This window comes from Amblyomma americanum, chromosome 1 (assembly GCF_052857255.1).
Source record: "Amblyomma americanum isolate KBUSLIRL-KWMA chromosome 1, ASM5285725v1, whole genome shotgun sequence".
Lineage (NCBI taxonomy): Eukaryota > Metazoa > Arthropoda > Arachnida > Ixodida > Ixodidae > Amblyomma > Amblyomma americanum.
This window is the reverse complement of record NC_135497.1, coordinates 242,921,620-242,935,930: the sequence shown is the minus strand read 5'-3', so window position 1 is coordinate 242,935,930 and position 14,311 is coordinate 242,921,620. Positions and strand designations below refer to the sequence as shown.

General features: G+C 45.9%; 1 protein-coding gene across 1 annotated transcript; it reads right to left on the bottom strand.

Annotated features, from left to right (window-relative positions):
• Positions 1-347: 347 nt before the first annotated feature.
• LOC144116338 (uncharacterized) lies at positions 348-14,051 on the bottom strand. The gene is made up of 4 exons (XM_077651089.1): positions 13,875-14,051; positions 13,480-13,687; positions 3,837-4,002; positions 348-1,927 (listed from the first exon to the last, which is right to left on the bottom strand). The coding sequence occupies exons 1-4, from the start codon at positions 14,049-14,051 to the stop codon at positions 1,660-1,662; spliced, it is 819 nt and encodes a 272-aa protein (XP_077507215.1). The 3' UTR covers positions 348-1,659.
• Between the last annotated feature and the right edge of the window lie 260 nt (positions 14,052-14,311).

Sequence of the window (14,311 nt, the reverse complement as noted above, 5' to 3'; positions counted from 1 at the left end):
TCAACTAGCCATTTTTCTTCATGACATTCACGCCAACCTTGATATTAATCTGCAAACTGACGCCATCTTCTTAGACTTCGCTAAGGCATTCGATAAAGTACCTCATCAACGCTTGCTTCTTAAACTTTCCAAGTTAAACCTACATCCAAACATCAACGCGTGGATTAACGAATTCCTCACGCACCGCTCTCAGTCAGTCTACATTAATAACCAATCCTCCAACCCACTCCCAGTCACCTCTGGCGTCCCGCAGGGTTCCGTCCTTGGTCCCTTGTTATTCCTCATTTACATTAACGACTTACCCCAGCGCGTATCTTGCCATATCCGCTTGTTCGCTGACGATTGCGTTATTTATCGTTCGGTAACTAACCCTTCTCACCAAGAATCCCTTCAAGCAAACCTAAACCTCGTACTAAACTGGTGTTCGCAGTGGATGATGACACTCAACCCTAACAAATGTAAGTACATGTCTTTTCACCGCCGTCGCAACCCTTTTGTTTTTGAATATTCCGTTTCTAACTGCCCTGTTGACCTCGTCCAGTCTTACAAATACTTAGGTATCACCATTTCTAATGATTTATCTTGGCGACTGCACGTCACTAATCTGATATCATCAGCTAATAAAACATTAGGTTCATTAAAACGTCACCTGAGGGAAGCCCCTCAACACGTGACTACAAGCATACATCTCACTTATCAGAACTAAACTGGAATACGCATTGCCCATCTGGAACCCTCATCAAGCATATTTAACAAATGCCATCGAAGCTGTACAAAACCGAGCTACCAGATTTATTCTCTCTTCATACTCATACGACGTTAGCATGTCATCTCTAAGATTACAATCAGGTTTGTGTGATCTTTCTGCTCGCCGTCGCATTGCCAGTCTTGTTTTGTATCACAAGTTTTTTTATTCACCCCTAAGACAAGAACCATACATCTGCGCACCCCCACCACGCAGATCCCATCGCATCGGTCAAGTTTTGCGTCCACGAGCCCGTACTACTACCTTCATGAACTCATTTTTTTCACGAACAGCAACTGACTGGTACGGCCTTCCCCACCATGTCGCTGCCATAACCTGTCCATCCACATTTTCGACTTCTGTGATCGCCTGTATCTTGTAAACCCCACCCCTTATGTAACACCCCGAAAGGGGTCTTTAAGGAAAATAAAGTGATGTGATGTGATGTGATACGAGCAGCTGCTGTATAAAAGCAAGCGATCTGTCAATAAAAACCGAGTTCTTAGCGCTTGGTACTGTGAAGTTAGTTTCTTCGTGTGGTGTCTTTCTGTGCTAAAAACAAATTCTAGTTTGTGTAATTCTTCACAGATGTGAAAATTTCACGAAAAAACACACAAGACAGGGCTCAAGAGGAGCCTTTTACATGCCTCCACCTGCACTGAGTCCCTCACTCATCGCTGCACAGCTCTTCGTTATCCTTAGCACAGCTGTGGCATGTGCACACATGTATTCTCATGTTGGCCATGTTCACAATGCCTTTCACGCAGAGCGGGCACTGGAGCTGGTATTGGCGGCCGTGCACCACCCTCTCAGGTCTCACGGCATCAACAAGTCGCGTGAACCTCTTGCCGCACTGTGAGCAAACGTGGGGCCTCTCCCCCGTGTTTGTCAGCAGGTGCCTGTTGAGGTGGCCCTTATGGTTGAACCACTTCCCGCAGCGGGTACACAGGTGCGAGGCAGCCCCGCCGTCCACACAGTGCTGCACCCTGCGGTGAGCAGCCAGTCTGGTTAGACGCCTGGCTGAAGCGCTGTCCGCACTCCGGGCACTCGTGCAGACCCTCCCCCGAGTGGACCAGCTGGTGGCCGGTGAGATGGTCTAGCCGTGCGAAGCCCTTCCCGCACACCTGGCACAAGAAGGGCCGCCAGCCCGTGTGGGTCCGCACGTGTCTGACGACATTAGGTCTGTGTGGAAGCAAATGAAAGGGGGATTAAAAAGTAGACACTGTGAGCATGTTAGCCACACTGACGACGCAGAGCTGAAAAACTAGAAGAAGCCCACTGCATGCGTATATGCTACCACACGGGGCCGCGGATCCACCTCTCACCGACACTGCTTCGTCCGGAAGGAGAGAAGAAAGAAAGGGAGTATTCTTTTTTCAATAATGCAACACCATCCGGTTGTAACATTATCCTGCAGTAATACCCAGCTATTTCCTTCACCTCTGCCTGCCATTTTTGAATATAAATATTGGAGCACCTTTGTCGCAAGTCGCAGGTGTATCTGCATATTAACTCTATATATTAATATTAACTCTATATTAATTTTTAGTTACTTTAAATAACAAGGAAGGGCGCCGCCGTCGCAACGAAACGAGTGCCACAAACTGCGTATTTGCTGCACGTGCGCGCGGGGCATTACATTGTTACATTCGGGGGCCCGCTCTTCTGGGTTGGCAGCGTCTTCGGCAAGGTTCACCTGCAGGAAGCCATCACTAAGCTTCTTCGGGATGGTCCCGAGCCACGCGATAAGAATCCTCCCACGTTTCCGACCCGAGTACCCCGGATCCCGGGCGGACTCCGGGCGAAGCGGAGAGGCCGCCGCAGCGAGCCAACGGCAACTATTTTTCCCAAATGCCCGTGACTAAGTTGAGGGAACTAATGCGGCCTCATTCCCAGTAGAAGACGCTCTGTGTGAAAAAACGGCGGCGGATTAGCGGTCGTCGTCCGCCAGCCTTCGCAGGCGTCGCCAGGAACGAAGCGACCCTTCCGACTACTGGACCCGACCATGCGTTCTTGTCCGGGGCGTCGACTGACATCTAAAGAACAGGTGACGGCGGTGCGTGGAATCTTTCCGCTGGCTACGAGATCATCTCCCTCCGCAGTCGGAGTGGACCCGAGGGCATCCTCCTCTCTCCCTGGCTCAACACATGACGAGGGCATGTCCCTGTGTGCGGTGGTGCGTGTTTGTGCGTGATAATATAAGACAGACCACTCCCACCCTGGCAGAGACGTCCTCAACCTGGGGAATCTAGGGACCAAGAACAGTATAAAACTGGACAGCGAGTGCAGTGAAAATCGTGCACCATTTGGGCGCTCCCTGAATCGTGCTTCATTTAGGGATCATGCTCCCTTTTAAGGCTCCTTAGGCCTCCTTTTAATATCCTCTCTTCGGAGAGAAGTTCCTTTTGACTCTATCTATGTAAATATTGTAAATGAACCCTCCAGTAACCTTCCTCCGATCATCCAACTCCTTAACCTCGTCGGCAGTCCTATCCTGGTGGTGGTGGCGCAGTTCGGAGCAAGCGTCGTTCCTGACCTGTGGTCCCGTCGGGAGTGACACTGAACCCCCATTCAACAACTGGTGTCCAGCGGTGGGAACGAAGCGCCATCTCCAACAGCATATAGCGCCCGATCTTCGGCTCGGGAACTCGACGCGTACCGACTGTTCGGCGCGGCGCTCCGCTCTTCGCTAGCGGAGCGAGGCCTCATGTCGGGAACACCCTCCCGCTAGCTCGTCCCTATTGGCCTCGGAGTTTCTCGCTTGCCTTAGCGTGGGCGAATGTTCGCTCGAAACCGTGATGGTGAGTCGGATGACCTCAATTCCTTCGCATATTTTGTTGCTAGCCGACGTTATTGTTGCTGTACCAATAAATGCCTGTTTGAGTCAGCCAGAGTGTTGCTCCTTTCTTCCCACACAGAGCAAGGCCCGACGTGGTCGGCGTGCGCTCGGTAGCGCGAGCTATCACGGGGTAGGGTCCGGGCAGTTTTGAACCATGTGAGCAGCGGTTAATCGGGGATAATTTATTTATCCCCCAGTTAAAACCTCACATAACAAAACCAAAAAGAGAGGAAAGTTCAAATCTTGTCTTACTTTCGATCGCTCGAATAGGGGCAGTGGGCGCAGCAGTGCCTTCCCTCTGGCCTCTGCGGGTGCTTGCGCCGCCTGTGCTTCTCCAAGAGATCTTGCGCTGAAAACAGCTCACCGCATGCACCGCAGGAGAAGACACATTTTGGTCTGACCTCGCTGTTTCCGCCTTCTGCGGGAAAAAAAGCAGATAGTTTGTGGAGAGCTCTGAAACGAATTATAGTTCCAGCACTAATCGCCAGCCATCTCAAATTCACGTCTACAGACATGCACAGAAGAGTTACCACGGCTTTCTTGTTTGTTCGTCTTTTCGTTTTACAAATCGATATTTATTTATTTCCTGAGGGCATAAAAAGGGTATGTAATGATGGTTGAAAGATAATGATGGCTAAATAAAGGAAAAATGTTGGCAGTTCTAATAAAGCTGATAATGCGGTCCCTGACTCCAAGCGATATATAACGAAGTATTGGCCGGCGAGAGACCCGCTGCCGCACCAGGTGCCAGATTCTCGTCGGCTCCAGCGCCGGGCATACCCACAGCTGATGGTGGATATCAGCCTCAAAAACCGGAATTTGCAGATTGGACAGCCGACGCGAGAATATGTCTCGAAATTGAGGCCACTTTCGAGCTACCGCAGGAGGAGCTTTGTTTTAATCACATCGTGCAGTTGCTTGTGCGAAGTACCACCAGCGCGCCTCTGTACTATCGGGGACAACTGCATGAACGCTGACCGTTCTTATAAGCTACTACGATACCTGGCACTTGCTTCAAGGTTCGATTGTTCCAAAGCTGACAAAAAAGCTCAGAAAGTAAGCGTTCATGCCAGTGACGATGCCGACGGGACGCGATGATTGCAGGCGGCGACCCCGAAAACCTAACGGACCTATTAAAAATTTGCCCAGCGCTTCCTTGAGATCCATACGCGGAGGGAATTATTTGATAATTGGGGCTTTTTAGGTGCTCCACGTCGCAGGCGATATACCAGGTCTTTCAGGAATGCTTGACACTAATTTTTTAAAAAATAGGCTTTTTGAGGTAACAGTATGGCGTTTGACGCGTAGTAATACGAGTTAAAGCGGACACCAGACAACTGATCCGAAAGGTTTATGTCATTATTAACATATAAGTCACGCTACGGTGGAGACTGCCCGCAGAACAAGCAAGGTTAATACCACCTGCAGCGTACAACTCAACTCCCAACTGGTAAATTGCTTTTACTAGTAAGCTGATTAACTAAATTGTAATAGTTGATTTTCTATCCCCGCGGCGCACGGGCCACTTGGCCTTCTCTGCCATGCCTCGACTAGCGCTGCGAAAGCAACAAGCAGCGGTGAGCACCGCAGATATTCGCACACTCTAACGCACATGAAAGAAGCCAATATTCACTGAAACCAAGGAGTGTCTTTTTAATTTGTGATCTTCATCGACGGAAGATTAACTGGGTAATTATTTTTAAAATAATTTATTAGAAAGCAGAAGAAAAAACGACATGTCATCAATGGAATCCGAACCCACAACCTCCGAAATACGCGTCCGAAATACGCTCTACCAACCCAAGAATGTTTGAAGAGTCATTTTCATTAATCTTAGCCTAACGCTAAAGTGTAGAAGACAGCAACAATGTCCATATCTTGTGAAGCTGATTTCAACCAAAAAGTGCTGCATACCACGTCATTATACAGAAGTATGGTGCCGTGCGTTTTTGGTAGGGGCAAACATGCAGCTACGACTAAGAGTTTCAACCTGGCTTCCATGGTGAGACACTTGGTTTTTTTCGTGACAGAAAATCCCAGTAAATTTTGGCAGTTTCTGTCAAACAAAGCAACTAGAAAACTTGACAAGATTATCATCGACGACTGTGCCATTACAGATAAAAAGGGGATAGCTGATGCTTCTAATACTTACTTCCAAAGCGTATTTACTAAATCTAATACAACGTTTAACGACTGTTGTCTGAACAGTCTCGAAAGAAGTGTTACCATTAGCAGAGAAATAATAGTAGAATTACTCCTGCGGCTAGACACCAAGGAACCCCCGGCCCCGATAATATTCCCACTACCTTTCTTAAAATTTACGCTGCAATACTAGCCAAGTTTTCGATAATAATATTTAATGAGTCTCTTGAATCGGGTATAGTACCATATGAATGGGAAATTTCCCACGTGATTCCGGATTTTAAAAATGGCAGCCGACTGCAAGTTGGTAATTACCGCCCTATTTCTCTCATTTCCACCTCCTACAAAAGTGCCAGAACATTTAATCACCAAATACCACAACAATTTTTCAGACCAGACGGAAATAATGACCAAAGCCCAACATGACTTCCGTCAAGGATATTCCACTACAGCACAACTAGGGGTCACTGTAGGTAAAATTGTCAAAGTGTTTGATTGTGGTCGCCAGGTCGACATAATTTTTTAGATTATTCCAAAGCTTTTGATAAAGTTCTTCATCATAAACTAGCAACAAAAATGAAACTATTAGGCATTCCGGACCAAATAATCAGTTGGGTCACATCATGTTTATCAAAACGAAAGCAGTTTGCGACATCGATGGAGCAACCTCTCGATTCTTAGAAGTTTACTTAGGTGTGCCTCAGGGATCGGTTTTGGGTCCAGTACTCTTCAATATCTGTATAAAAACCTCACAGAAGCTCTCTAACCCTCTGTGACCGAAACGCTGTTTGCGGATTATTGTACTATATTTAATTCTGTCAAATCTGTGTCTGACTAGCTTACTTTGAACGAAAATCTACAATTATTAGCAAAATGGTGTAACAAATAGGAAATGGTTATTAACTTCGACAAAACAGTTTATCTCTGCATCAGTAAAAAGACTACGCAACTTAATTTTACATACAACATAAATAACAATGCAGTCAGAGAGGTAAAAGAATATAAGTATCTAGGAGTCACAATAACATCACGGCTAAAATGGACGGGCTACGAATGGGCAGTGGGCTACGAAAGTTTTCAGATACCTGTATATAAAGAATGTTGACACGAAATGGAGAAAGCGAACTAGAAAACTGAGAAGCAAATATCCGGACAGCAGTAAAGGGGGGGGGGGGGGGGGGGGGGGGGCCGCCGCTGTTCACTCGCCCTGTTCGTTCACCAGTGATTCGAAACGGCGTGCACTACAGAGCGGTCGTCGGCGTATTGTGCGAATGTTTCGTGTCTTTTGCGTGCTGTGTGCTATTCGCGTTCCTGTTTCGATCAGCAGTGAAACCTCGTTGCTAGTTATGTGTGTTCTTGCAACGCTCCAGCGATTGCAACTGGTGTTGGTTATAATACAACTGGTATTTTTGTTTTTCGACGATTGCACTTGTGTGAGCGGCGGGGTTCATGAAATGGGCGGAGAGCGATATTGCAAAGGAAGCAGCGGCGCTCGCTTTGTTCTTAGTATATAGAAACTTTGTCGCATGCCTGTCTCAAGTGTCGTGCAAGCTATTTGCCTTTGGGACGTGCCGGGCTCATGTGTATTCGTTCATATCGAGATCAAGTCTGTATTTCTGGTCGCACGCTGTTTTTAGATCCGTTTCCTGTAGCAGGTTCAGCAGTTGCTTTGTTGAGGTCATGAGAAAAAAGTGCGAAAAAGGCGAAGCATTTTCGCACTTCATGACAGCGAAAATGTTTCAACTCCCCATATGGTTTCGTTTGCCACCCTTCGCGTATTAATAGTATGGACGTTTACGCTCCGAGCTTTCACTGCGTAATGAAGCTCGAACTGAATTTGGGCGCTTTTTCTCACATGTGTTTATTTTTCCCATGTCCTATGACAGTGTCATTTGTGGTAAAAAGTACTCATTGAAATGAGAATGCACATGTGCATTCAATTTCAAAGATGCCTGCAGTTATGCTGAAAAAATATAATTTGATGTGTTCAATACATTGACTTTCATTTTCTGTATGGTGGATCACAAGTAAAGTGTGCTACTCTGCAGTGGCATTACAAGCTAAAATTTCAACAACTAGAGAAAATATATGTGTACAGCTGCAACTGTGCACGTTAAACATGAAACACAGCAATGAAATAACGCACAGCAGCACTGTGAAACCTATACTGAAGCCACTGGGTACTCCTAAACTTCTAGAAGCAGTCTGAAAAGGTACGGTCATGTATATAAATAATCATGCTCTACACTAGATCTGTGGATGCCAAACCTGCCACGTGTCAATGCTAGAAGGGTGGATTTATGGATCATTCTTAAAGGGGGGGAGGAGGGGGCTGTCTCATATGAAACATGTATTTCTTGGAATTTTTTTGTTGAGAAATAGGGGCTCGGCACGGTTTTCCTATGTAAAATGTCAGGTTTTTGAATGGGGATGACATCCCCCCCACCATAAATCCTTCCCTGCTGTGCTCCTATAGCCACTGTCGGCACTCTCTATTTCTGTCACCTCTATGAGTGGCTCTTGAAGTTGTGGATCAAATGTCATTGTTGGCGCGGTCATCATTATGAATATGTTATGATGCTAAGTTTTGCATTCAGGGTCAAGAACTCAGACTTCTTAGTATAATTGCCAATCCTCGCTGATGCATGAGAAAGCTTTCCCGGCATGGCCAGCCACACGAAAACTTGCTATGAAGAAAAATACAGTATTCAAGACCAATAACAAAATACTCCAGGATTCTTTTTGTACTCACTGCTGCAGCAGGAGACGTTGTTGAAACAGCCAGCTTCCCAAACATATGCAATATAGAGATTGCAATATTCATCAACAAGAGCAGCATTAAAAGGAAGGTTGAACACTAAGCTGCGGTGTTATCGTGCATCATGGAAGCATTGTTTACGACTTAGCCAAAAGCATGGACGCGCACACTCATTCAGCATAATACTGAGAGGATTGTGCTATCCGCCAGAGAGCGTGATTGAAGTGTGGCCAGTATACGGACCACATTTATGCGAACGCAGCATGCAAACATCTCGACATCAAGAACCTTGCTCAGGGATCTCAGGCATGAAGCTCTGAATTCATTCCAGCAAATAAAGATTGTTTTAAAACCTCATGAGCACATTTGACAGCTGTCCATTCGAAAATCATGATGTTCTCATGTACAAAGTATTGCAGAGGGCCATTTAAATATAAGCCTTGTGCCAGCAAGCTGGACACGGAAAGCTTCCAGGGTAGCCATGTTCTAAAGCTTTTCAGGAAGCTTAAATTTAAAGGCAGTACTTTACATTGCATTAAAGTGGGATAGTTCTTTCAGAAGTATCATGAAATACACAGTGCAATCCAAGGCACACAGAATAAAAAAAGAATTAAAGATGATACACGGCACAGAGTTATAAGTTCTATTTCAGTGGCACCATGTGTAACAGTTTATATAAAAAAATGAGAACAAAAAGCATGCTCTTCAAAGTATATATATGGAAGATTTGGTTTTGTTTTATTCTGCTATATTTTGGCAGCAGCTGTGTATTTATACACAATTTCATTGAACTAGTTTTTGTCCTTCACCTTACCTGGTGAAATTAACCTTCTAGCCCTGCTATTAACTCGTACGAGTCTAGAATGAGCCGGATGTAAGTATACCAGTATATTTCGCAAAGTGCAGCCTGGAAGAAACTCACGGACACATATCTCCGTCTTCGCAAAACGACGCAGGCAAAAGTGGCAATAAACGACCTACCATGGTGGACCACCGTAATAAGTTGCTTCCCGCGCTTGCCACAGTTGCGATAAGTGCCTTTGCCGAATGCTACTTGATTATGGCCATGCAAGGCCGGACTGTTTCGTTCGAACGAGAGAGCGGGGACGGCGCGGAGACGACGCGGCAAAGAGCAATAACTGGAAGCAGCTGGATGTCTCACACGAACGCTTCCGACGTCTCCCGTATACATGAACAACGGCCAGGAGTCAAGCGGCACTCGCACTGGAGTCTCTCTAGTCTGGCTCCTTCGCGTGGTTTGAAACGCGCACGAGGAGAAACGTAAACAAGAGCGCAAATAAAAATAAACAAAAGCGCGCCCGGACAATTTGGTGCCGAGCTCGTTTCCGGCTTCAAAAAATGTCACGTGACGGCCTCTTTTTTTTTTTCTTTCCTCCATGCTGCAATCTATTTCCGCTGTTGGCGCTATCTATCGCGCTTTCCCCGACGTTGGCGCCGCGCGGCTCCGGTTTCTAGTTGCGAGCAGCGCTAATAGGTTTGAAAATTTAAAGTAGCTATAATGCAGGGCTAAGGATTAATAAATAAATAAAATAAGTATATGTTGTATAGTTTAATTTAGTGTAAAGTGCAGTACATGGTCGAAGCGCCGAAGTAGCCAAGAAGCCAGTAGTCCATCGTTTTTAATGGCGGCGCTCATGTTCACACGGTTTTCTCTCTGGTTTCGCTGCTTCTATCGTGGTGTTTCATAACTATTTATTTAGTACAAAATAGTCTCCTTTGCGCTTGTTGTGTACGACATTTGTCAGAAGCTGTGCCAGCATGAGATATGATCAGTGAGCCTTACAGGAGCACTCAGTGACTGTTATTTTGATGGAAACCGCTTCGACTGAACAAACGCGATGATTGCTGCGCGTGTCTTGTTCGCCTTTTCGTCCAGAGAACATGTTTTCGTTAGGCTGTGCAGCACGGCGCTTCCCTTGCGAGACACTAAACCGAAGTCGCGTCATATTAGAGTAAGTTACTTAAGCACGACCGTTGTCCCACGACGCTTAGTTTCCTTGTTGGTAGTGCATAAGGGCCAAAACAAAGGCAGTGTCTGTTCCACCGGCAGTCGCGAGAATCATCGGGCTGAAATTCTCCCGGCACTCGCCTCCGATTGAGTGCTTAGTTGAGAGCACCTTCTCTGCTCTTCCTTCATGGTCCCTGATTCCCCTGACAATCTAGCAACAAACTCTAATTTGAAAGTGATGAGTAGCTGAGACCGCCGGATTGAGATTGGGCACTTGCCAGCGATCAGCTGCGTAGTGTGACGTGAGAGTAATGCCTTTTATAATTTTCGGTGCCATTCTCGGCTACGGACAACTCTTCAGTGCACTCAATACACGCAGCTCGACTCGGCCGAAAACACAAGCAGTAAAGACCCCCAGGTGGTCAAAATTATTCCGGAGCTCTCCACTACGGCACCACTTTCTTCCTTCTTTCACTCCCATCTTCCTCCCTTCCCTTGTCCACTGAGATGTCAGACAAATACTGCGCCATTTCCTTTCCTCAAAAACTTTTTTTAAGGTTATTTCATTGCTTCCGAAATGGTTCGCAGCCCGCGCGCGGGGCTGGGATCTTCAACTTGTAAGCCAGCAGCTCTCCTTGCCCAGCTACTCGTCACTTTCAAATCAGTCTGAAGCTCCTGTGCGGCCCGCGGCATGCGTGCGTCGGGTCTACAGTCAGGATGCCCGGCTATTTATCGCTTTCTAATGCTTATAACAAAGCTCCAGAAGAAGCCTGGACCGTGAAGAAAAAAAATGCGCTTTACTTCGCTAAAATCAGCCAGTGAGAGGCGAGTGCCACGAGAATTTATGCTGCGCTTCATGTCCATTCGCTGCAGCATTGTGCGCTGCTAGCAATAGTTGTCAAATAGTTTGTTAAGCAGTTAGGAAGTAATGTAAAAAAAATGGAAATGATATATGGGTGCTGCTGGTAAAAGCTTGACATTGTGCGCCTTTAGCTAATAATTTCATCGAAGAGTAGGAGCAATTCTTTTTAGTTAAGCATGACCCTATGATATTTTTTGTTGTGCTACTTTGTGATACACTGCTGCATGCTGAACAGAGCAGTGAAGGATGTAATAAAAAGCTGACTGGTATTAACATAAAAAATCTAAGCTTTTAAGTAATATTTTGGTTTGGACCAGTTGGTTCATATTTGTAGCATATTCTGAAGGCTGCACAAATGGAAACGGGGACTAAGCAGGCATGTGAAAATGACAAGACTGGCACCACTTGTAACTGAGGATTTATACAGCGTCTCACAAATCCGGCCTTGTCAGCACGGGGGATGTGGCACAGTGCCGAAATTGAAATGTGCCCAAGGGCACACTATAAACAGGAAGGAGTAAGAAGGGAGTAAGCTGTCTCTCACTACAACTGCTTACATAAAAGGAAGAGCGCCATAAGAGCGCTTACTCCCAGTTTATTTCTCTGTAGGCGTATTCGTGTTTAGAGTGCAGGTGCCACTTGAGTAAATGCCACAGCTATGTAAAGAAACGACAGTACGATGCAAGAATAATGTACAACAGCCATGTAAAACTTCTAATCTGTCAACTTGTACTATGCGATCTGAAGTTAACCCATTAAGGCCCATGGAGAAACTACTAATAGGAGTTGAATTATCTTTTGCACACCTTATTACCTGAAGTAAATAACAACACGTGCAAAGTTTCATGGCCTTACCATTATTAGTTCACAAGTTATGATACTGTACTTTAGAAAGTACACTGGGCGCTCCCATGGCAAATGTGAAAGTTAGCACGGTGCATGAAACTTATTGAAGCAACCATGCTTTATGCAGAGTGTAACACTGCACTTTTCGCAAGACCATTTCGACCTTTTGTGACAGACAGTGCAGCGGAGTTGTTTGTCCAGCTTCTTATGAAAATGTCCGTGTGGATTGAGAATAATGGCAGATAGGACATATAGTGGAGACCTCTTGGTGATCCAGTGAGGCACACCAAGGCGCAGGTAGTGCCTCGCTATGATGCGGGTGAATGCGAGTAAGTCAAGCTGTGAATCTCCTACAAGTTGGTAAATTATCCATGCGTTGACTACGGCCATGTTGATCATCTGCGTAAATAGGGGCCACCACCATTTTTTTCCTTGGATGCCAACTCTGTAGTTGTTCACAGTTTGATCGTTAAGATCCACACCTCCCATGCCACTGTTGTAGCTGCTGAAGAGATTTGGTTGCGGAACCTTTACTCTTTTTTTCGGAAGATGACCATCGATTCACCGAGCTCAGGGGTTCAATGGTGTCATAATTCGTCGCCATCGTCACTATGATACTGTCTCTCCACTTCACTAAAAGAACCTCGTTTTCGGGATCAAAACAAAAGCATTATTCTCCACGTTGCTTTCGCTCCATCTCCTTCTTAAAAAGCAGAGGGCATCCATTCAGACGATTCTCTCGAATAGTCCCGGTTGCTCGAAATCCTAGAGTGTAAAGAGACGCGAGAAGGCTGTGACTGGTAAAAAATTCTCAAAGAATACAGCATGCTCGCTTGCCGTCGGTACAACTTCAAGAAGAGAAGAAACGACACGCGAGCCCAGTGGCCTTGTATCAGGTGTAATGGACTTGCCGCAGTATGTGTCGAATGCATAGCAGTACCCATTGGTGCTGCATAACATCCAGTTTTTGTAGCCGAAGCGTATTGGCTTCCCCTTGATAAACTGCTTGCATGAGTGATGCAAAAAATATTTTACTATTGATTCATCTATGGACAGGATTTCATGAAAAATTCTGTGCTGTCTAAACTTTTTGTTCAGGAGCTCCATTAGCGATCTCACCTTGAACATTCTGTCACTTGTGCTCTGAATCAAATCATTGTCAGCTAGGTGCAAAAAGCGCTTTATATCCAGAAATCGCTGTTGGCTCATGCAGTTTGCAAAACACGAAACCAAAGCGTCCTCGTCAATGGACCAGTACATTCGCTGGCTGGGCAGCTTGTGATATCGCTAAGCAACAGAATTCCAATGAGTTTCTTACCATCCTCTATGTTGATGACAAAACCGTGCTCATTATTCTCCTTCGCATATTTTCCGGTATGCACTACAATATGAGTCAGAACTTCATCATCGAGTATTGTGCTGAACACCTCATTCGGAGACTTTCCAAAGAATAAAGACTTGAGGTTCAACTCTCTCTCCTTAGTGCCCCTAGTTGGAGTGGCCCAGTGATACTCTGGCTGGCTGTTCTTCCAAAGCGGACGCTAGACCTTTGCTTTTCTGTTGCGCGGCCTTGCATCGTCCCGAGTTTCCTCACATCTACCGCAGTGTAACTCCAGCGTGCCTAGAAAGCAATATAAAGGCTTATGTTTCTCTAGATTTTGAATCAAGGTATGTAAAAGGATCTCTCTAGTCACCTGAGACGTCGTTTACCACCGTATCAGTTGTACCATCGTCGTCTGCCTCCTCCACATCAGTATCCACGCTAGGCTCAGGAGGCACAATAACAATATCTACAGGCTCTTCCGCATGCACAGCAACATCAGCGGCAACCTCGAGAGCCTCAGACAACCGGCAAAACGGTCTTTTTCCAAAGAAAACACCGGGATCCATCCTGAGGCAACCTACAACAACAAACAAGTCTAAGCTCCAGCGAAGGCACGTTGTACTATACAAAATACACCGCGATTTATCTACCCCTCTAATCAAAATAGATCATTCTAGATGCTTCCTGTGCTTGGTAGCGATTACCTTACGCCACATAATGCTGAATATGCCATTATTTATACAATATACGGCGTAAAACAGCAGAAAACACAGAAAAAAAGCAGTACCCACCGCAAGCATTCGAACAGCACACGTTTTCCGGGATG